Below are 21994 nucleotides of genomic sequence, written 5' to 3' on the forward strand. Positions count from 1 at the left end.
ATGCTCCTGAGCCCCACTAAGGTCCAGAGGAGAGGCACCAAGGGCCCGCCCTACCCTGGTGCGGCTCAGCCCTTTGCTTCTCCAGCCCAGCTTCCAGCTCCAGGGCCCAAGAAGGGAGCTGCTGCCATCCTTGTGTCTGGGAGGGCCTGTGTTGGGCCCCTGCACTGAGGAGCTTCTTCTGTCCCTCTGGGGGTGGCTGTCGGCTGGAGCTGAGGCATTTCTGGCAGCCTCCATCTGGGTCTCTGCCTTGGGTCCTGGGCCCACCTTGAGGGGTGTCTGAATTTGTCCCTCAGATTGTGCTGTGTATGGTGGGACTGGCTGGCTTTTCCTTCCTCCCAGGATTCTGCAGATCAGCTTGGCGGTTCTTCCCTGTACCTCCACTCCATGCTTCCTCCAGGAAGCCTCCCTGCCTGAGCCCTTTTGTGGCTGTGAGAATGTGATCCAATATGCGTCGCTACACCTCCCCTGAGTAAACATTTACAGAGAAGTCTTGTCTCCCTCCTCAGGATGAAGACAGGGCTGTGTGTCCTTCCTCCAGTTGAGGGTCCCCCACAGAAGGAATGTCTGTCTTCTCAAATCGAAGGCTCCTGAAGGCAGATCTTTCTCCTCAGAACTAGGGGCTCCTGAATACAAGGTCATGCCTCCCCCCTCAGACTGGGAGCTTGGGGCCTCTTGAGAATAGGGTCATGTCTTCTGCCTCAGATTGAGGGTCCCTCAGGGCAGGACTGTGTCTTCCCCACTCGGACTGAGGCCTCCTGTGTCTCCTTCAGCCTCGGTCCTCTGTGTCCAGCCTGGAGCTGCTCAGCACTGCATGCTCGTGTGTGTGCGCGCCTGAGTTTGCTGGAGTATGCATGTTTGGGGAGGGGTAGCCATGCCTTCTAGCCTCTCTGCCTCTGCCAGCTTTCCAACTCCCCAGGAAGGTGAACTGGTGATGTGGCCCCCTGAATTGGGGGAGACAGGGCTAGGGCCCAGAGCCCCATCTTCCTGCTGGAGTAGGCCCTGGGATGGGGCTGGAGCTCAACCCTCGTCTCCACCTCCCTTGGTCCTGGTGTGCGTGATGGGGGGCAGCCCTGAGTGCTGTGCCCCCGCCGGGGCCATGTCCGCCTCTCCTTGCAATAAGTGAGGAGACAGCAGCTATTAATATAAGATGAGTTCACGGGCTCACAGCTTCCGCAGGCTGGAAAACAGGCTCCCGGGGCTGGGGGCTGCGGCAAGGCTCAGCTGTCAGATTCCCTCTTGGAGCCTGGAGACCGCCAGTCCCGCATCCCCCAGCTCCTTCCATGCTGAGATCTGCATACACAGACACATGCTCATGGCACATGCAGGCACATATGTCTAGGCCCCTGGCTGTTCTGAGAACACACACACATGCAGACACATATGTACATACACCCAGATGCATCCGCACACTAGCACACACACACTTGTGCATGCAGATACATCATTGCACATGTGTACACGGACCATGTCAACTTTCTCTGTATGTGTAAACAGATGCAACAAACATGTTTGCATATCCAAACCTATTAGCACACTCACATATACAAACAACTGCACGTGTATATAGATGGTATCCATCATCATGTATACACACTTGCATGCAGTACTACATTCAAGGACTTGAATGCATGTGCACGCCCTTTCACACACAGCATACACACTCGCACATACTCCCTGCTGCTGGCAGTGCTCAGCAATCCTGAATTCACAGGTTGACCCTCAGTTTCCAGAAACAACGAGCTGGCTCAACCTCCACTCCTTGTCTCCCCTTCCCCCTTGCCTCATGACAAGCAGCTCATGCTCCTGCCAACCCCAATGCCTGCCTTCAGCTTCCTGCCCTCCCGGGGGGGCCCCCGATCCCTGATTAATCCCCTCACTAATTGGCCAACAGCCCCTTGACTTTGCTGCAGGCCTTCTCAGGAGCTGGGAGCGAGAGGCTGCAAATTGGCCAAGTAGGATGGGTCTAGGGAATACTGTGCATGTAGAGGGTGAGGGTGGGGTGCTGCAAGCCCAGTGCCTGGCTGGAGCCAGGCAGGGCACCCCCTATTCCAGGACTGGGCAGAACACTGGCTTCATACTCTCTTGGGAGGGCACTCCTATGATTCGTTATCTACATAGTCACCCGAAGCCAGCCCGGCATGCACATTTACACACAATCACCAGCCCCGTATGCAGACATATTCCACCCCACTCGGCACACTAACATAGGTGAACATCTGCACAAACCCAAGGACACTCATGAATGTACCAAGTATGCATGCAAGCAAAATTTTACATGTTCATAGTCACCTGCCAGATATACAGACATCATTTATATATGAACATCCAAATGCACACAAATGCAGTCGCATGTATATGGCCTCACAAACACATACACATACACACACATTAGACATGCCCATGAGTGTCCTAGGTGTACTTGCAGGCATGCACCAACATCTATCCACACTGTGATAGACACATGTAGAGTCCAGATACGCATGTAGAACATCCATGCACACAGCTCACATGCATGTATATGCCCTGATTAACAAGCTACGACGTGGCCACAAGCTAGGGAGAACCCTCTTTAGCCGGCCTCTGGCTTTACATAAAAGGAAGCTTGAGGTTTGCTCAGTCTACTGGGGGGATAGGGCGTAATGGAACCCACCCAAGTTCCAACCTGTCTTCTCCCAGCCTCCATGCTAAATGCCTAAGCCTGGGACCTCCTCTGGGCTTCTCCTAAGCCGTTAGGCAGCCACAGGGACACTGTCATGGCTCCAAGAAAAAATGGCATAGCTTCTGGCTTTAGCCCTTGCAGTTTCAGTCTTCTTGGCTGTGGCTCAAGCCCACAAGGTGCTCTACTCTCCTGTAGGCAGTCTAGAGCATTGGAAAAAAGGTTTCTATTTCCATGCCTGCTGCTACTTTCAGGCAAGTTGCTGTGGCTCTCTGTACTTTGTTTCCTCATCTATAAAGTAAGAACAAAAGGCGCTGCATTGGTAATCCTTCCAAGATGCACACTCTGGGAGGGGTGTCAGTTCCCAAGATGGTGCAGTGCCAGAGTAGAGGGGCTGCATACATCATCGTAGTCAACTATTTGTTGAATAGGTGAGGAAGCTGAGGCCCAAGGTCTGAGCTAGATCTGACCTCTGATTTCTCAGCCAGGAAGTCTGCTCCTTTTTAATGATGTGTGCAGTGTGAGCTCGTGTGTGCACACTGTGGACATGCATGCAGTTTCTTAGGTCAAATCAGGGAAGGCATCTAGGCAGGACCTCTTGCCCCGAATATTAACTGGCAATTCTCCCATGAAAGATTCGTTTGGATGTGAAAGGCTTTTTTTTTTTGAGACAGTCTCACTCTGTTGCCCAGCCTGGAGTGCAGTGGTGCAATCCCAGCACACTGCAGCCTCCACCTCCTGGGTTCAAGTGATTCTCATGCCTCAGCCTCCCGAGTAGCTGGGACTACAGGCGCCTGCCACCATGTCTGGCTAATTTTTGTATTTTTAGTAGTGATGGGGTTTCACCATCTTGGCCAGGATGGCCTTGAACTCCTGATTTCAAGTCATCTGCCCACCTTGGCTTCCCAAAGTGCTAGGATTACAGGTGTAGGCCACTACGCCTGGCCCATGAAAGGCTTTTTGTCCTTAAGCTTCAAGAGCACCCTCTAAGCACCCACACCTCCTGGGGCTGAGGGGGCAATTCAGAGGGAGCCCTTAAACTGCTCCCAGCCCCACGATCTAGGAGGGAACTAGCTGACAACTAGCTCCGAGCAGAACTTCCAGGAAATGGTGCCAGGTTGCCCTGGCCACTAGGCAGCCAGGAGGGGGCAGTGAGGAACTGGTGGAGGCAGCAAGTAGGGAGAGCGGCTGCTGAGGACTGTGAGGGCTGCCTGCGAGTATGGGTTCCTGTAATCGTGTGCTGGTTCATGTCCTTGTCAAAACAAGGACAAGGATCTGTGCACAGTATGTGCACTGGTGCTCATGTGTCTTGGTCCCTGGACCTTGGTCCTCTCACAAGTGTGTCTCTGTGAAGCCCTGGCCCATACCTAGGGAATCCACTTTGTTTACAGGTAGCTAAGGGTGTAGGCACTTCCTGCTCTAAGGGTCTCAGATAGCTGGGCCCTCAGCCAACTCACTTGATTTCAAAGCAAGAGCAAAAATGACCATCACTGTTCACTGCCCCTGTAAAACTGGGCACCAGGGAGTGGGGCAGGTAAGATTGGAAACCTTTAACAGGCTCCCTACAACGTTAAAGCCGTTGAGGATTTTGGATGGAGACTCTCAAGGTATTTCAGTCGCATGGTAAACAGAGCACTGGGCTCTGGCTAGAGAGAGGCCTGTGTTTGAACCACATTCTGTTCCTGGCCAGCTATGTGATCTCAGGCAACTGTTTCTCTCCTGTGTCAAATGGGGGACCCTTGCCTCTTAAGAATGAAATAAAAGATATGCAGTCCTCGGCAGGTAGTGGGCGCTCAATAAATGCTCATTCTTCTCAGGATCAGCCCAAAGAGGTGAAGCGACTTGCACAGGGTCACAGCTCCCGAGTGGCAGAGCCAGAATTCAAGCTCAAGCCTCTTGCTTCCCAGAGCCACATTCCTTCCCTCTAATTCCCTAGCAAGGGCGGCTCCTGAACCACCATTTTGTCTTCGGTCAGGGCGGGCGTCTGGCTGCCTGTCAGTCACCGGCTTCGGGAAGCCAAGTGCTGACTAAACACAGGCCCGAGCAGGCGGGTGGAGCGAGGGGGCTCTGCAGGGGCGAACTGGCTTCGCAGCCCCCTCCCCTGCACCATTCCCTCCCCTGCACCACCACCTCCAGCGATGAGCTCAGAGCGGCTGGCACAGCAGTTGCTGACAATTCAAAACTTCTGCCCCCTCTCCTGGGATGCCAGTGGGTGACTCTCTCTCCGAACAGCAGGCGTGACCCGCAGTCATCAACTCTGCTCCCGCCCCTCTCCCGGGGGCCACTACACTGTGTCTGCTGGGCCCGGAACTGGGTGTCTGCTCATAAATTACCCCCAGGGACAGTTACCCGCAGCAGCTGTGCTCGGAACAACCGTTGCTTCCTGGGTAGGTCATTTTTTTGGGTCAGAATACAAACCCAGCCCCCTGGCCTTTCTCAGGCAGGAGAGGGGGCGTACAGCAGCCTAAACCTTTTATTGGATTCCATTGTAAATCGTTCTATTTAAGGTAAGTTGCTTGGGTCTAAGAGGTAGATAAGATGCCGGCCAGATGTTGGGAGCATCAGCATTCAGCCTGTGCTCCTCTCCTGCCTGATGCAAACAGTTGCCAGCAGCTTGTCTCCTGTGGCCCCAGCACACCCCCTTTCTCATGGTGAGAAGGGGACTGGATACCTGGGCCTGCAGGTCCCCCAACCTGGGTCTCCTCCTAAACTGAAATGGTTTCCAGCCTTCTTTACCTCCTGCACACAGTGTGCCTTCCACACCCAGAAGCCTCCAGCACTTCAGGCCCACCCACACTGGAGCCCCTCCCGAGGTCTGGCCACCACCTGTGGCTATTAGTATCACTTCCTTCTAATCTCTTGTCCCATTAAAACAATACCACAAACACCAGAGGTGGTTGAGTGGCTACAAAGACTTTATCAAATTGTTTAAAATGTTGGCATTTAAGTATTCAGGTGTATACATAGTTACATGGAACCTTCGGGCCAGTGGGGCACAAATGTGGCAGACACACGATGAGCCTGGCAGGGAAGCAAGAGACCAGGCCTGGAGCCACAGGGCTTTAAAAAATTGGATGTCTTTCCGAGGGTTGGAGAATGCGGCAGAAGAGGAAAGGGTCACTTTATGGGGTCTGGCTTAACCCACTGCCCAGATCTCCAACCAAAGAGCTCCTTTCCCATCCTCAGGGGAACAGGGCCTGTTTTCACACAGCATCCCTACCACATGTACACCCATTCCCTAAAATCTTGATGTGGCAAACACACCCAAGAACCCACTGGAATATGTCCTTATAAATATATTTAAGAAAACAAGGCACTTTGGGAGCACTACGGCTCACTCTACTACATGTACATCATTCTAGACAGAAAGTAAAAATTGGTTAGTTTCTCAAGTGAATTAACTGAATAAACTTAATAACAAAATTGTTCCCTAACCCACACTGAGGCACTGTTCAAGTGAACATGGCAGGAGGCACAGAATAAGACACATCTCTGCACAACACCTGGTCCCAGGTCAGCTGGACCCCGGCAGGGCTCAAAGCCTGATGCCCCCAGGAAGCCTGACATCTCTCATGAGCCAAGCCCCCTGGCCTCGGAGCACTGGCTCCCTCCCTCCCCAGGCCCCGAGGTTAGGTGAGGGGCCGCAGTGGGAGGCAGTCCTAGAGCAGAGCTGGGACACGGTGGGAATGCTTAAGCAGGGTCACCAAAGCCACAGAGACCTCAATCTGTCCAAGCTGGCGCTGCAGAGTCGGAGGATCGGCGCCACGGGAAGAGATTTCACATTAGCCCTGACAACACCGCCTCAGCTCTGCGGTAACATTGGCCAGGGTTGTTTCTGAGGGTGCTCAAGCTTCCACTGGAGGCGAGCTGGAGCCTGGGCCAGCTGCTCTGAGCCTCCAAGGGCTGGCTCAGCCTGCCGCCTCCCTGGGCTGCTCCTTTGGAATGTACCCATCTCACAACAAAGGCAAAGCCACAAGTCGCTTCTGACACTATTGGAAGGTGGGACCCAGGGCCACAGGAATGGGGGCAGATCCCCTGGGTGGGGTGAACCAGGAAGGGAGGAGGCTCCTTGGCTTCAGCACTTAGGAGTCCTTATGAGCTATTGTTCCATATTCTCACCAGCCTCAGCCCAGATTCAATAATCACTAAACTTTGCATTCTACATTACATGAGTCCAAGAACAGGATTACCTGCATTGGGTCCTTTCTCATCTTAAAGGGCTCTGGATTTAAAGAAGCCCTTTTTTTGGTGCATATGCATAAGTGGAGCCCAGAGGGCCTCTTGGCTGACTGGGTCCCCGGCCCCCCGAGCTGAGGAGGCTTCGCAAGGCCGGCTGCTACAAAGCGCAGAGCTTGGCTGCATAGATTTTAATGAGAGAGTCAGGCAGAGCTGTGCTGTTGCTCTCCGGGACTTGCAGATCATTACCAAACCAGCTGTAGGATGAGAACACAGCACATCGAAACCCTAGGAGGTCACTGAGCTAATGATCTAATCCTACCTTCCGCAGGCAGTGCCCCTCCCCACCTCCTCCTGCCCCCACCCCTTTCCACGATGGACTCAGTCCATTCCAGAAGCCAGGCCAACACCGCCCCCTTCAAGGTCAGAGCAGAATGATAGTGAGTGGCTCTAGCTCTCCCTTTTCAGGAAAGGAGGAGGATGGGGGTAATTCAGTCAAAGCCATTAGGCCCAAACCCTGGCCTGGCCAGGCCCCAGGTCTCCTATTTGGGAGAACCACTGCCCTCTGCCTGCCTCTCCAGCTACTGCTAGGCTGCAACCCAGGCACCTTCAATGGCCATTTTAGGGTTCTGATGAAAGCACTTTCGGCTTCTGAAGTGCAGCCTGGGAAACAAGGTGGGGGCCCACATAGCCTGGTGTCTCAGCAGGGAGCCTGGTGCCAAGTCCTGTGCCAGAGACACCTGATCTGGAGAGAGAGAAGAGGGCACATGTGGGACTGGCCACAGCAGGAGGGCACGCTGGCCCCTACAGGCTCAGTCCCCACGCCCTGAGTTCCAGGAAAGAAGGCAGAGGGGAAGCAGTCAGCAAGGGCACAGAGGCAGAACCCATGACTATACACTCTCTCCTCAAGCCGGAGGGCTTTACGAGGGCTTTGGCAATTACTACAACCATTTGCTGTGCTGGGTAGGGACAGATCCTGTTTCTCTTTGTTTCAGGGCTCTGAAAGCTGGAGAAGCCAGCAGAAGCCGATTTCAGCGTAAGAGGCTACACAATAGGGCAGAAGAGAAGAAACCTCACTGTTGGCCAGAGCTGACCAGTTTTTTCCTGAATAATAGCACCTGTGTATTAGCCTGGGAAAAGCGGGGAGGAAGGGAGGGAGCTTCACCATGTGCAGTGAGGGGAGCTGGAAATAGGACCTGGAGCCCCTCTGCCTTTCAGCCTGCTTCACGGCTGCCAGGCCCCCCCAGGCAGGTACCGGCAGGGATGCCAGCCTGAGGGACTGAAGTTTCCACAGTTGGCAGAATCTATGCTTAAATTGGGGAAATAAAAGGGGGAGGAGTTGCACAGGAATTGAAAACAGCACCTGTCAGAGCTGCCTATCCCCTTCCTTCTCTCACTACTTCTGGTCCCCCAGAAGGGCAGCTCCCAAGGCTATGTGGTTGGTTGGTGACAGAAAAGGGGCAACAAAGAATGACAAGAGAGGCTATGAAGGTCTGAGCAGCACTGACAGGGCTGGCACAGACCCTGAGTCCTCCTACTGGGACCCCAACCTACAGTGAGGTCTGGAGTAGCATACTGCCATGAAAGCTCTGCCCAGACTCCAGTAGGTGCCCATTATTTGGTCCCAGAAAGCACAGGTGACTTGGAATCAGGAACTCTGGGCTCTAGCTACGTCACTATCCAACTGTGTGACCTTGAGCAAGTCACTTCCCATCTTTAGGCCTCAGCATCTTTAAAGGGTGGGACCCACGGAGCACCGCTGTTCTTCCTGCCCTGCAGCTCCAAGTCTTCAGGCTTTGTTCCTGACAGCCAGAAGAGGCCTCTGTCCTCATATGTCAGGGAGAATTTGGTCATGGATACTAGAGGTTAAAATTGGGCTGTGTTGCCTGAAGGCACCTAGAGGTGGTGGTGGTGCATCCTGAACACCATACTCACCAAAGGGGTCCTGGGAGGGAGGCAACAACCTCAGCCTGCAGAAAGGCATCACTTCTGGGAAAAGGGGGTGAGACATGCTTTAGAGGCTTGATACCTCCTGGAATAAAGGACATCCCAGGCATAGAGATTACTTAGAAAAAGGCAGGACCATCCTGCTCATTAGGGCAGAGGGTGAGACAGTCTGGCCATTGGAGCCTTCGGCCTGCTCTGCCCTTTCAGTGCACGGCAAAGGGGCCAGCTGTGTCCATTCAGACCACTCCCCCTGCTTTAGAACCAGAAGGTGGCTGGCATTATTCGAAGTGGCTGAGGGCACAGGTTTTAGAAGACTGCAGTTGAATATGGCTCCTAAGGGAAGGCACTATCTCCAAAGGAAACCCAATCAAAGGAATCTGCTTTGGGATTTCTCCTTCCTTTCAATATACAACAGGCACTTGAAGGAAAAAGGGAACATCCCAGTTACTGAATCTCAGGAGCCCCACAGGGCCTGACAATGGGGAGAAGAAATAGAGGTTGGTTTGGAGGAAGCACTTGGATATATCTTTGGTTGCTTCAGGGAAAGCTTTGGCCCCTTAAAATTACTTTTTTCCTCCCTTTTCTACCCCACAGGACTGTTGGGGTTGGCATCAAAGAAGGCAGGTAGGAAGGAAAGAAAAAGAAGGTGGGCAGCAGGCAGAAAGAGTTAATCCGACCAGTCGTCCTCATCAAACTCAGAGGAGTCATCTTCTGAGTCACTGTACTCAACAGCAATTCGACGAGACAAGATGGTAGCCACGTCATTGCCCACAACATCCCGCTTCTCTTGTTCCCGTTGCTCCTCAACCCTGCGCAGCTGGAAACCTGGTGGCAAAGAGACAGAAGGGTGAGGAAAGCATGTCCTCAGCCTTGGAATCCATTTGGCACTGGGTAAGGGGGAGTGGCCACCAATGGGGAAAGGGTATTGGAAAAGACAGAAAAAAAGAAGGTTGTTCTGGAAAAGCAGAAGAAGTAAAGATTGAGTTTATGAAATTGGTAGCCCTGATGCCACAGGTGTGTCTGAAAGGCAGCCTGCTGTCCTTCCTGGTTTACACACTTTCAGGCTAGCGAGGACTTCTCATTACGCTTTGAAATGGTGAGCGGCCACCACACTCCATCTAGCAGATCCTCAGTCTGCCCAATTCCATCAACTATAATGGGGCTCAGCTGCCACAGACTGTCCCCTCTAGACTAGAAGTTTTTTGAGGATCACAATCAGAACAAACCACCATAATCCCTTGGGACCAGACCTGACCTCTGACAGAATAAATACTCCAATGTTCCAGGACAGTGAGATGATGAGGTGGGAGGGGAGGGAAGGGAAGAGGAGAAAAGAGGGAAGGAGATAAAAGAAAACATGAGAAAAGCCGGGCGCGGTGGCTCACGCCTGTAATCCCAGCACTTTGGGAGGCCGAGGCGGGTGGATCACGAGGTCAAGAGATCGAGACCATCCCGGTCAACATGGTGAAACCCCGTCTCTACTAAAAATACAAAAAATTAGCTGGGCATGGTGGCGCGTGCCTGTAATCCCAGCTACTCAGGAGGCTGAGGCAGGAGAATTGCCTGAACCCAGGAGGCGGAGGTTGCGGTGAGCCGAGATCGCGCCATTGCACTCCAGAGAAAAAAGGGGTGAGAAAGAGGGCAGGAGGCAAGGAAGGAAGACATGAAGGGCAAAGTGGTGGAGAAGGCTGGGGGGTTGCTGAGTCCAGTTGAACAAGGACCCACTAGGACAGTGATTCTTGCTTTTTTCTGAAGGCATAAAACCCTTCTGAGAAACTGATGAAAAATGGGGATCCCTCCCCAAGGAAAAAAAAATGCATGCAAATACATATAAGCATATATTTCCAAGGACTTCCAAGATCTCAGCTTAAGAATCTTTTACTTTAAACCAAGGTGGAAAGAAATCTCAATCTCCATATTTTCAGGGTGAAGCCTTTTCTCAGGCTGCTCCTAGGCCTAATGTCCCAATCTCTCCCCACCCAACGAAAGCTATTTCCTGGGAAGGGCACAGAGTCCCCCTCACCCATCCCCCAATCAGTCATCCCAGCTTCAGAAAGACAAGGCTCCATAGTCCCAGACCCACCACTGGGATTTACCTTGACGGATGGCTGAAAGAAGGTCGCTACGGGCATCACTCACGGCAGGCAAGGAAGACTTGGGCTTGGTGGCATCAGAAAGTGGTGGTGGTACAGCAGGCTGGCCATCTGCACCAGTGAAAGGGGGAGGAGGGGGTCCCGGAGGAGGAGGGGGAGGGGGAGGGGGAGGTGCTCCTCCTGTTGGCTGGGACAAGGGAGGTGGTGGCAGAGTTGGGTAGTCAGCTGCCGGTGGTGGAGGAGGAGGTGGAGGGGCAGCAAAATCAGGGTGAGGTGGGAAAGATGGGGGTGAGGGTGGTGGAGGGGTCCCTGGAGGCCCAAATCCTACAGGCGGTGGTGGAGGTGGGATGCCTATCATCGAAGGGGGAGGTGGCGGAGGGGCAGGTGGTGGAGCAAACCCGGGTTTAGGGCCTGGCGGAGAGCTTAGAGGAGGAGCTGGTGGTGGGTGGCTTGGGCTGACCACACTGGATCTTTTGGGTCCAGCCAAACCAGATCCTCTTTGGTTGTCCACTGAGTAACTAAAAGGCCAAAGAAAAAAGACTCACCATCACTCTTAGAATGCAAATACCTACCTACAGTTAGCCTTGTCTCTATGCCGAGGTTTATCGTGGTTGACTATACTATTTCACTTTGGCTCAAACAGAAAGAAAAGCCTACCTATGGTCAGAACAGACCAATAATAAAATAAGCAGCCTTGTAGCCTCCTGTAGAGGAGGATAGCCAGATTGAGTAAAACTACCTGAAAGAAGTGGACTTCAGATTCCTCTATCGGGTAAGGGCTGGCTGAGACATCTCTTAGGCACCCCTCTACCTTTTCACCTCTCCTGGGGAAGGCATCCTCCTGAACCCTTCTCTAAGAATGGTCCATGGCAGTTGTCAGTTTAAACCTGCAGCCAGGATTAAGGGTGCATGCAAGACAGAACTGGAATAAAAATTCACCCACCCACCCACACACCAGGATCTGTTTCTCAGGCTATTAACATTCACCAGCATTGGAGAGGGCAGGAAACCCAAGCCAGGCTGACCACACCTGAGTGGGATATAGATTTAGGTGAATGCATCTTCAGTCCTCATGTGGGGAAATCTTAAGAGAGAATGAATCTCAATCTGAGAATCTGCAGAGATGGGAAATGAATGTGCCACCAGACTCCTGACCCAGGCTTGAAAGAGGATTAAGACTACACCTCTCCTGGGATCAGATTTGCTCTGATGCAGCTTCAAGGTCTCAGGCCATGTGTGAGGCTGCAGGTTTTCTTTTTCCACCTTTTTATCTAGTAGCTACTCCTTAGAAAAGCAGCCATTTTGGAATTTTCCACAGACCTTCAAGCCTTAGCTGCATCTGACAGGGCAACCAGCAGGAGTGATTTGGTAAGCAGAAGGAGATTTGGGATTAATGGTTTCAAGGGCCAAGAAGAATGAGGGGAGAGGAGGAGGGCAGCACTGCTTTAGGTCTCCATCTGAGGAGTCCTCAACATATTCAATCTCTAATTAAGCAGTATTCAAGGAGAAAAGTGCACCTTTCAAAGCTCTCATTTGTCGGGCTACAGAAAGGACAAAAGTAACTGAGAAAACAGTGCAATCTGAACAATTCTCAGATCTCTTTTCAATGTGTTACTGAAGTGTTACTGCCTAACACATCCTCTGTACACCTCTGCCAGGGACACTGACAAATAGCAAAATGGACAAATTTGGAGTTTCACCCCTCTTTTCCCTTTGTTTCATTCTTTCTGGAGATTCTACACAGCAGTGAAACTAACCAGAAGCAGTAAGAGAGAAAGTGACTCTATGCTAGGTTCCTAGACAACTGGGCAAGGTATTTGCAACTATTTCCTGGACAGCAGTTTGTACCATTTCATTTCATGATGAGTTAAAGAAAAAAAGTTGGTGACTTCTATTTGTTCAGGTATAGTCAGGAGCAGTTAAGAAAACAGGTTCTGGTCCAACTGACCAATCACGGCTCTGCCCTTACTGACTGTGACTTTTGGGTCATTTCATTGACCCTTCTGTGCCTCACAATTTACTCATCTGTAACATAGGGATAATAACAGTACCTATCTCAAAAGAGGACTCCTATGGGAACTGAGCAACATATACATACAGTGTTTAGCATAATGCCTGGCACCTTGCAAATACCGGGTAAATGTTAATTATTTCTATTATCTAGACAGTTTTGTCTGAAGTTATTTTAGTGGTCTTGACTTAGGGTTTGAACTCTTATTCCTTTTTTTTTTTTTTTTTTTTTGGCTCGCTCTGTCACTCAGGCTAGAGTGCAGTGGCATGATCATGGCTCACTGCGGTCTTAGCCTCCCAGGCTCAAGTGATCCTCCCACCTCAGCCTCCTGAGTAGCTGGGACCACAGGTGGGTGCCACCATGCCTGGCTAATTTTTTTGATTTTTAGTAGGGATGAGGTCTTGCTATGTTTTCCAGGCTAGTCTTGAACTTTTGGCCTCAAGAGATCCTCCCGCCTTGGCCTCCCAAAGTGCTGGGATTAAAAGTGTGAGCCACTGCTCCATTCTTTTGTTCTTGAGTGTATAACCACCAATAGTGGATGGAATAGGTGCCACCATTTACCTGAATTCTGCTGGTGGGGGAGGCAAGTTGTCCTCGGAGAAGGAAGGAGAAGGGGAAGAAGCAGAGTCTGACTGTGGTGGTGGTGGATAGTTGCCTGTATCCACGTTTTCAACACAGGCAATGCTGCCATTCTGGTACACCAAGGTGGGTGGATACCTGACAATGAACCGAATGCCAAAAACTGTCATTTAAAGAGCCTGAGTGGGTTTTCTTCTTAAAAGGTACTACAAAAATGCATTTGATACAAAAGCTATTAGGGAGAAATAAAATAGGTGTATTTCCCATATATTTTCTGCTACACTGAAATTTTATTTTAAGACTAAATATTCTATTGTCAAATATATCTCAGATATTTCTGCTGAATTGTTTGTAGTAACAGGATTCAACCCAGATTATCAAAACCATGCTGCTCCTTGCCCAGTCTTGGCCTTGTCAAACCTGGCAGTTCTTTTAAATTCTCTCCCCAGCGTCAGGTGCAGATATACCTGAATCCCAAAGCCTGTCCTGTGGCAAAGGGTGAAGCCAAGTCCCACAGGCTAGTGAGTTGCAAACATGTGACTGGCACACAGCCTGATTTTGAGGTCAGCAAGCCTCTGGAGAGCTCGAAGGCCAAGGAGGCACTGGATTGCAAAATGAGCTCAGGATGAATGCAGGGTGCTATGAGGTAGTAAATGCGGTCTTTCTGCCAGGTCTCTTATCAAACAAAATGAGCTGACGATTAAAGTAGGGTGCTAGGGCTTGCCTCATGAAAACCTGTCCCTCACTGCACTGGGCCTTGGGTAAATTTGTTCTGGGTGAACAACAACAAAACTTCAAACAAGCACAAATACACAAGCATCAGCTAGCAAAATCTGGCCTGCTATGCTCCACCTCCTGCCCTCTTTCCACCATTGTTGGGTTCTAAAGAACTCATCTAAAACAGACCCCAGGGAGAACAGAGTTGGAGGAAACTAACTGAATCTAAAGATTCTCTGATGTGGAAAATCCCCAAGGCCTGGAGCCCTGGAGCCTTGGAGCCTTGGCACGTCTCTTTATAGGTTCACTAACAGGCATGTCCAGATAGACTAGCCATGCAGCCCAACTCCAAACCGCCTGGACGACAGGAAAATGGGAGGCAAATCCTCATCTTCCTACTCCACAAAGAAAAGACACACATGGGTAGCTGGCATTCTGAACACGCAAACTTCTGGCTTTAGAGTCACTGAACCTGTGACAACTGCCTGTCTGAACAGGATGGGTGCATGGAACAAAATGGCCCCCTTTACTGGGAGGTGAAGGTAATGAAGGTACCCTCAGGGGTGATTTCCTAGTAAAGAAAAAGGTTCATTTTTTCTTTTCACCATCTTCATCACTCTTTAAAACAGATCTCTTAATCCATGAAGAACAAGTGTCAGAAGTGTCAAGATTTTTAAAAGTCAAGATTTTCATGTAGAGTTATTTCTAAAAGCTAGAACAACTCAACTCTTTCCTTTTATCATTCCTAGACACCCAGCATGGGCTGGCATGGTTCTCTGACAGCCATGATGCAATGTATTTAGAGAAAAAACCAGGGCGACATTGATTCCAAGCAGTCATGGTGACTTGGCTTTGAATGTCAACCAGGTCAGATACCAGGATAAGCATCAAACCATGCTTTAAAACCATCTTTTCCCTCCCTTTAAACCTCCAGTGTGATCTGGTATTGGAAAATGCGGTCAGACTGACACCTCTTATTTCTTCGCAGAGATATATAGCCTCAATACTGGCCGAGCAACCTTTCCCACACTGTCTATGAGGTCTGCATTCAGTCCCTTGGCCAGCCTCTCTCCCAAGACTGACAAAAGCTGACTGAAAAGTTGCTTCAGTGATGTGAACAACTTCCTTGCCTGGCCCTCCCCAGCTCTCAGAGTGAAATGCCCAGTTCTTAGGCATGACCTTCAAATCAATGCTCTGGAGGCAAAGGATTCCCAAGACCACTTTTCTTCCCTTTCCAGTCTTTCCTCTGGGGCCCTGAGATGTGTCAGTGTCTCGCAGAGTAAGGGCACTAGGAACCATGGGCTTTCTTTTCCAGACCACTCCGGTCACCTCATTTAAATTGCTGAGTCTCTTGATTTATTTAGCAAATTTTAATCACCAGATGGATGCACTTTAAAGTCGCTGATTAATAGTGGTATTGATCTAAGCCACACAGACAGACTTCAGGGGGTGTGAAAGGTGTCACACCAGAGCTGTCAGACTGTTGTCCCCAGGCCCCCAGCCCCTTCAAAGAATGCTACCGACAGCACAAAGGCATTACCTACCCAGAAGGCCCCAGTTTTTCTTTGGACTCTACAAATTCTTGTCCCATCTTCATTTTCTCCCACTCTTCCTTACGTGTCTTGATTTTACGTGGGTTTACATTCCCTCGATTTGGATTATCTTTCTTTTCTTTCTATAATGAAAAGAACAGGAAGGTCTTTGTAGAACATTTTCCAAAGTTGTTCATTAAAATTCTACCCATCTTCATGGATGCATATCTAAGAGATGATCTGCCTAGACAACATACAATAACTACATAACTTACAGAATTACTGGGTTTGGCGTGATCTAGAGGCCGTCTAATCCACACCATCCCCTAGGTGAAACATTTGCTCAATCCTACATTCAAATGCCTCCAGCAATGAGAAACCCACTACCTCTTTTCATTCACATTTTTGAAAAGCTCTAATTGCTTGAAGTTAGTAAATAGCTATTTATTATTTACTCAGCCCCAAAGATCAGTCAAGAGAGATGAGATGTAATGAGACCTACGGTTATCTGGGGCATATATAAGGAAATAGTTAAAATGAAAGAAAACAAAACAAAAATCAATGAAGAATTTTTCAGCCTGTGCAGCTGCTCTTGCCCCTGGCACTCTCTTGGGCCTCCCGGCAGCCACGCTTAATGGGAATGAGGTTGCAACTGGTAGGTCACATACATATCAGGAAGACTCTATGGGGAAGAAGAATCTCCAAAACCTACATATATCCCCCCACCCTGGCCCCACCCAACCAGTAGTGAAGGTGTTAAACTGCTCCTGTTGCAAATCAAACATTGCAGAACCTTGTGCTAATCTCTGAGAAATGAGCTGCAAAAGTGGCGGGGAAGGGACTAGCCTAGCTTGCGTGTCCAGCAGAGTCAGGTGCAAATTGCAAGAGAAATAAATGGTGAATAGAAAAGTCAATTTCTAAAACTCAGCCTGAATATACTCAATTGTTAATAGCGCTGGGGGGAACAAACACATTTTTGGTGTGATTTATACTTTCATCTTGGTTGTGCTTGGTGTGGCCACATTTTTTTAAGAGTTTCACCTGGCATCCAAGCAAGCAGCCACTCAAAATGATTACTTCACATAAGACTGGCTTCCTTTTTATCCCCCCTCCACAATCGTGCCTACTGATGTGGAGAACAGAGGCCCCTTTCCCCTCACCCTATGCTTTCTCTTCTCTTTCATGATATCCTTGGTGTCCTGCAGCATCTTCTCCTTCCAAAGATCAAAGAAGTATGAAGGGTCTGTGTAGAATTTGAGTGCCTCTTTTCCATCATCCCTGGGATAGAAATGAAGACAAGTAGCTGTCAGTAGACAGATGAGCTCCCAACCAAATCCAATATTCCAAACACCTACCAGTTAGCAGTTTTTACACCAAGGAATCAAGAAGTCATTTGAATCGATTGCATATTTCCTCTCCCATACCAGCATTTCAATGCCCCTGAATGGCACCTCTCTACTTATCAAGCTTTTTAAGAACCTTAGCCTTACTTTCAATTCCTGGTAGATGAATTTGCATTGTCAGGGCAAGAACAGGTGATAGCAGTAGGGATTCTGATTACTTCTAATGATCTGCATGGCCACAGACATCTCCCTGAGGATATTCGGATATCCTGGTACATCAGAGGGAATTTCTACCACTGGTTCCTCTTTTCGCACCAGTTCCCCAGGACTCTCTAGGAAGCATCAGTAGCTTTCCACCCACTGGAAATCTGTGTATACATGTGGAGGTTCATGTGTATGCATATGTACACATATATACATGAAAAGTGTGTGTGTGTACAGCTGTTATTTCTCTGCACACACAGATAAGAAACCACAGCACTCCGCCTTTTTCCTCCCTTCTAAAATAGCTCAGCATGCACACACACCCCAACCACAAGGGGGCTCCAGTGAAAAAAGACGGCCAGCTGTTAAGATCACAAGGTTTAATCACCAGCTCCTAATTAGTGGCTGTGCCAGTGGGACAGCATAAGTCACTGCGTATCCTTATAAGGGCTATCTGCCAGACTCAATGGTCCTGGTTGAAATCTTGCACTTTGGCATGGATAAGGCCCTCTCACTATCCAGAAAATATGTGCTTAGGAGTGAACATTTATCTTTACATTATTCTGAACTAAAAAGAACTGGAAAGGCAATTCTATTCCCTCCCCTCCAATCCTATCACAACACAGAAAGCACTTCCAAATCAAATATTAATGATTGAGACAGAGTCTAGCTCTGTTGCCAGGCTGGAGTGCAATGGCGTGATCTTGGTTCACTGCAACCTCCACCTCCTGGGTTCAAGCAATTCTCGTGCCTCAGCCTCCTGAGTAGCTGGAACTACAGGCATGTGCCACTACACCCAGCTAATTTTTGTGTTTTTAGTAGAGACAGGGTTTCACTATGTTGGCCAGGATGGTCTGGATCTCTTGACCTTGTGATCTGCCCACCTTGGCCTCCCAAAGTGCTGAAATTACGGCATGAGCCACCGCGCCCAGCTGTTTGTTTTCTGAGACAGAGTCTCACCTGTCGCCCAGGCTGGAGCGCAGTGGTGCGATCTCGGCTCACTGCAACCTCCGCCTCCCAGATTCAAGCGATTCTCCTGCCTCAGCCTCCTGAGTAGCTGGAACTACAGGCACGTACCACCACACCCAGCTAATTTTTGTATTTTAAGTAGCGACAGGGTTTCACCATATTGGTCAGGCTGGTCTCAAACTCCTGAGCTTGTGATCTGCCCGCCTCGGCCTCCCAAAGTGCTGGGATTATAGGCATAAGCCACCGTGCCTGGCCACATTAATGATTTCTATATTAAATCTTCTTCTGAGTTAGATGTACACCAGTCATTTCTGTTATGCCAAGTTCAGATAATTGAGAGGCCATGCTAATTCTGCTACTGTTACTGAAGAAAAAAATTCTATTAATATCATTTGTTTATCCAATCCTATCACAAACCCTATTTCACACTCCTTACAATATTACTAGCTGTACGACCCCTTTCTGCCCCACAACCCCTCTGCCCAAACCCAACTAGACTCAATAATGGAGGCTGCAGAGTCAAATCTCTGTCCTGCTATGCTGGTCTCTTTGAAAGCCAAGAGGAAAACATAATTTTACACAGTAAAATGAAGGACAGATGCCATGTACTTTATATCTGTGTGAGAAGGTTCCCTGAATCAGACTGGTGTTCTTGAATTTCACATGGGGATGCATGTGTGCCTGTGTGTGCGCACGCGCGCTCACACACACACACACACTCTCTCTCTCTACCTTGTAGTGTACACAAGTCTGATAGAAGACATCCGCCTCCAGCTATCTGTAATTACTTTTTACCTGCTCCAAAGATATGTATGGATGTAAGCAAGATAAATATTCGCCTTCTGCCCCTCTTCAGTGGTTTTTTGCAGGATGGCAAAACTACCAAACCACTAGAGGAGAGGGGCTTTAAGTTGTCTATAAGGCTACCTTGTTTTTCAAGTCCAGCCACAGCAGGGTAGGTCCTTTCAGAAGGAAATGTCTAAAGGATGTTCAAAACAAAGTGAACAATGCTCATTTGGAAGAATGCCAATTACTCCTTAAGCTTTGGAAAGACCCCTCTGGGCCCAGAGCAGCCAGTCCAAGAGGCTGGCCCCACTAACACGCCCAAACATCTGGTAATCTAGTGGTTTCCAAGTAAGTGGGAGCCTTGCTAGAATGTTGCCCCTGGGATCCATGCTGTAGGACCGCCTTGTAACAAAGTCCTTTTGGTTCTATAATAACTAAATTCCTTGGATGGAATCCAAGACGGACCTGGTTTATATGAAATTAAACTCTGTAGCATGCAATGTTACAGTAAACTTTCAATATATATTATACTCACTATGCATTTCAGAAACCAAACAATAATAAGTGACAAGTGTCTATGGGGTAAATTTTAGTTTCTGCCACCACAGACAACATTGGGGTAGGCAGTAAGCTTTTAAATACAAGCCTCTGATGTAAACAACCACTTCAGATAAAAAGACCATCTAGTGTTATTAACCATAGGTTGAAAAAGGGAGGAGCTAGCCGGCCATTACCTGTAAGGGGTAAGATTGTTGAGAGGGGGAGGAGTATCACAAGTATTGTATGTTTCTAAGACAGGCACTGGGAGAGAGTTTCTGTCAAAAAGTTTCTGATCTTGAATGGTGGAGCTTCTGAAGGCCTTTCGGGTGTTGATTCCTTGTAGTGACACTGAGAGAAGATGGAAGGCATTAGAAAATGGACGACAGGCTATTTGAGCAAACACTGAGTCACACCAGTCGGAGAGGCCTCAGCTGCTGCATTTCTTGGCTGCGGCTGTCTGCAGCCAGGCTTTTTTTTTTTTTTTCCCCTCCCGCTCGGGGAAGCCCCACAAGGCTGTCAGCAGCCCAGTCATTTCACGACTGAACAAAATGAGGCAACACAAAGGTTTACTATGTGGCCAGATCTAGCAGGCCTCTCCTTAGGAGGAATGAATCTTCCAAGTACTTTTATGGTAGCAGAATACGATTGAGGGAGGGGAAATCTGAGAAAGAAGGAATTGGGGGAATGGGAGAAAGGAGTACATGGGGGTGTGGTAGAGCTAGAAAGGTTCTTCCCACCACTCAGGCTTGTGTCATTTCAAAGCAGAACTCTATAGGTCTCTGTGATTTCTCCCCACTTTTTTTTTTTTATAAATCAGGGAAAAAATTCTACAAAACTGTTCAGCAGAGTCTGCAAATGCTGAGCTCAACTTTCTTACCTTCTTCTTCCTTGGGATCCAGCTGAGTAACTTTAACTTGTAGTCGGTCAACCCTCTCAGCAAGGGAGCTTACCCGAGAGGCAAAGGTATTTGCCTGAGTAAAGAGCTCTCCAAAAATGTCCTCTGCATATTTACCTGGGAAGAGCAAAGAAACAACTCACTAGTGCATAGAAGTAACATAAATGGTCAGAAAAACTGGCTACTAAAGATCGTATTCCCTAACTCCCAAACACATACATACATACATACACATACACATACCCTAAGACGGTTTGGGCTATATGCAGATGACTGCTCTTGGAGACAGAGAAATACTCTTCATAGTTTAGGAAGTCTGCATATGTTCTATAACTAATAGAGCGTTCTTGACAGACTGTGAACAGTCATGAAACTCAAAACAGGCTGAATAAAACTGAAAGATCTAATGCAAAAAATTAAGACTGGAAGAACAGATAATATTTCTACACATTTCCAGCCTAGGCAACACGGTGAAGCCCAATCTCTACTAAAAATACAAAAATTGGCCGGGCGCGGTGGCTCAAGCCTGTAATCCCAGCACTTTGGGAGGCCGAGGCGGGTGGATCACGAGGTCAAGAGATCGAGACCATCCTGGTCAACATGGTGAAACCCCGTCTCTACTAATACAAAAAATTAGCTGGGCACGGTGGCGCGTGCCTGTAATCCCAGCTACTCAGGAGGCTGAGGCAGGAGAATTGCCTGAACCCAGGAGGCGGAGATTGCGGTGAGCCGAGATCGCGCCATTGCGCTCCAGCCTGGGTATCAAGAGCGAAACTCCGTCTCGAAAAAAAAAAAAAAAAAAAAAAAAAAAAAAAAAAAAAAAATACAAAAATTAGGCAGGCGTGGTGGCAGGAGCCTATAATCCCAGCTACTAGGGAGGCTGAGGCAGGAGAATCACTTGAACCAGGGAGGTGGAGGTTGCAGTGAGTTAAGATCCAGACACTGCACTCCAGCCTGGGTGAAAGAGTGAAACTCAAAAACGAAACAAAAAAAAGAAAAAAAAGCCTACACATTTGCTATAGCCTTTAGCCTCTTGTTGTTCTGTAAAAGCACCTTATAAAATGGTTCTGAAAAACAGACTGGGAGTTCAGAGGACGTTCTAGGTATCTAAAATTAACAAGAAAAATAAGAAATTTGTTCCTGAATAGAGCCTTAAAAGTATAGTGAACAACCATGATTAGCTGTGGTATCTTGGAGGGGTCCTGAGCTTATCAGAGATGAACAACTTCTAAGAGGTGGAAAGATTACTTTATGTTTTATAACCTATAACTTTCTTTTCTTTTTTCTTTCTATTTTTCTTTTTGGAGACAGAGTCCCTCTGTAGCCCAGGCTGGAGTACAGTGGTGTGATCTTGGCTCACTGCAACCTCTGCCTCCTGGGCTCAAGAGATTCTCACATATCAGCCTCATGAGTAGCTGGGATTACAGGTGCGCACCACCATGCCAGGCTAATTTTTGTATTTTTAGTAGAGACAGGGATTTGCCAGTTTGCCCAGGCTGGTCTCAAACTCTTGCCTCAAGTGATCCATCCACCTTGGCCTCCCAAA

At 49.0% G+C, this 21994-nt stretch overlaps 1 protein-coding gene across 2 annotated transcripts in view; it reads right to left on the minus strand.

Annotated features, from left to right (window-relative positions):
* Window positions 1-5553: 5553 nt before the first annotated feature.
* The window catches only part of WASF2 (WASP family member 2), an 88570-nt gene continuing 72129 nt past the window's right edge, over window positions 5554-21994 (minus strand). For both annotated transcript variants that reach the window (XM_012439776.3, XM_012439777.3), the window contains exons 3-9: window positions 20431-20565; window positions 19748-19901; window positions 16872-16989; window positions 15724-15854; window positions 13445-13600; window positions 10876-11390; window positions 5554-9604 (exon numbers count right to left, since the gene is read on the minus strand). In XM_012439776.3, the coding sequence (XP_012295199.1) occupies window positions 9447-9604; window positions 10876-11390; window positions 13445-13600; window positions 15724-15854; window positions 16872-16989; window positions 19748-19901; window positions 20431-20565 (1367 nt within the window). In that variant the 3' untranslated portion in view covers window positions 5554-9446. The remainder of the gene's footprint in view (window positions 9605-10875; window positions 11391-13444; window positions 13601-15723; window positions 15855-16871; window positions 16990-19747; window positions 19902-20430; window positions 20566-21994) is intronic.

The sequence above is a fragment of the Aotus nancymaae genome, unplaced genomic scaffold (assembly GCF_030222135.1).
Source record: "Aotus nancymaae isolate 86718 unplaced genomic scaffold, 86718_ANA_hifiasm-v0.15.2.pri h1tg000053l, whole genome shotgun sequence".
Classification (NCBI taxonomy): domain Eukaryota; kingdom Metazoa; phylum Chordata; class Mammalia; order Primates; family Aotidae; genus Aotus; species Aotus nancymaae.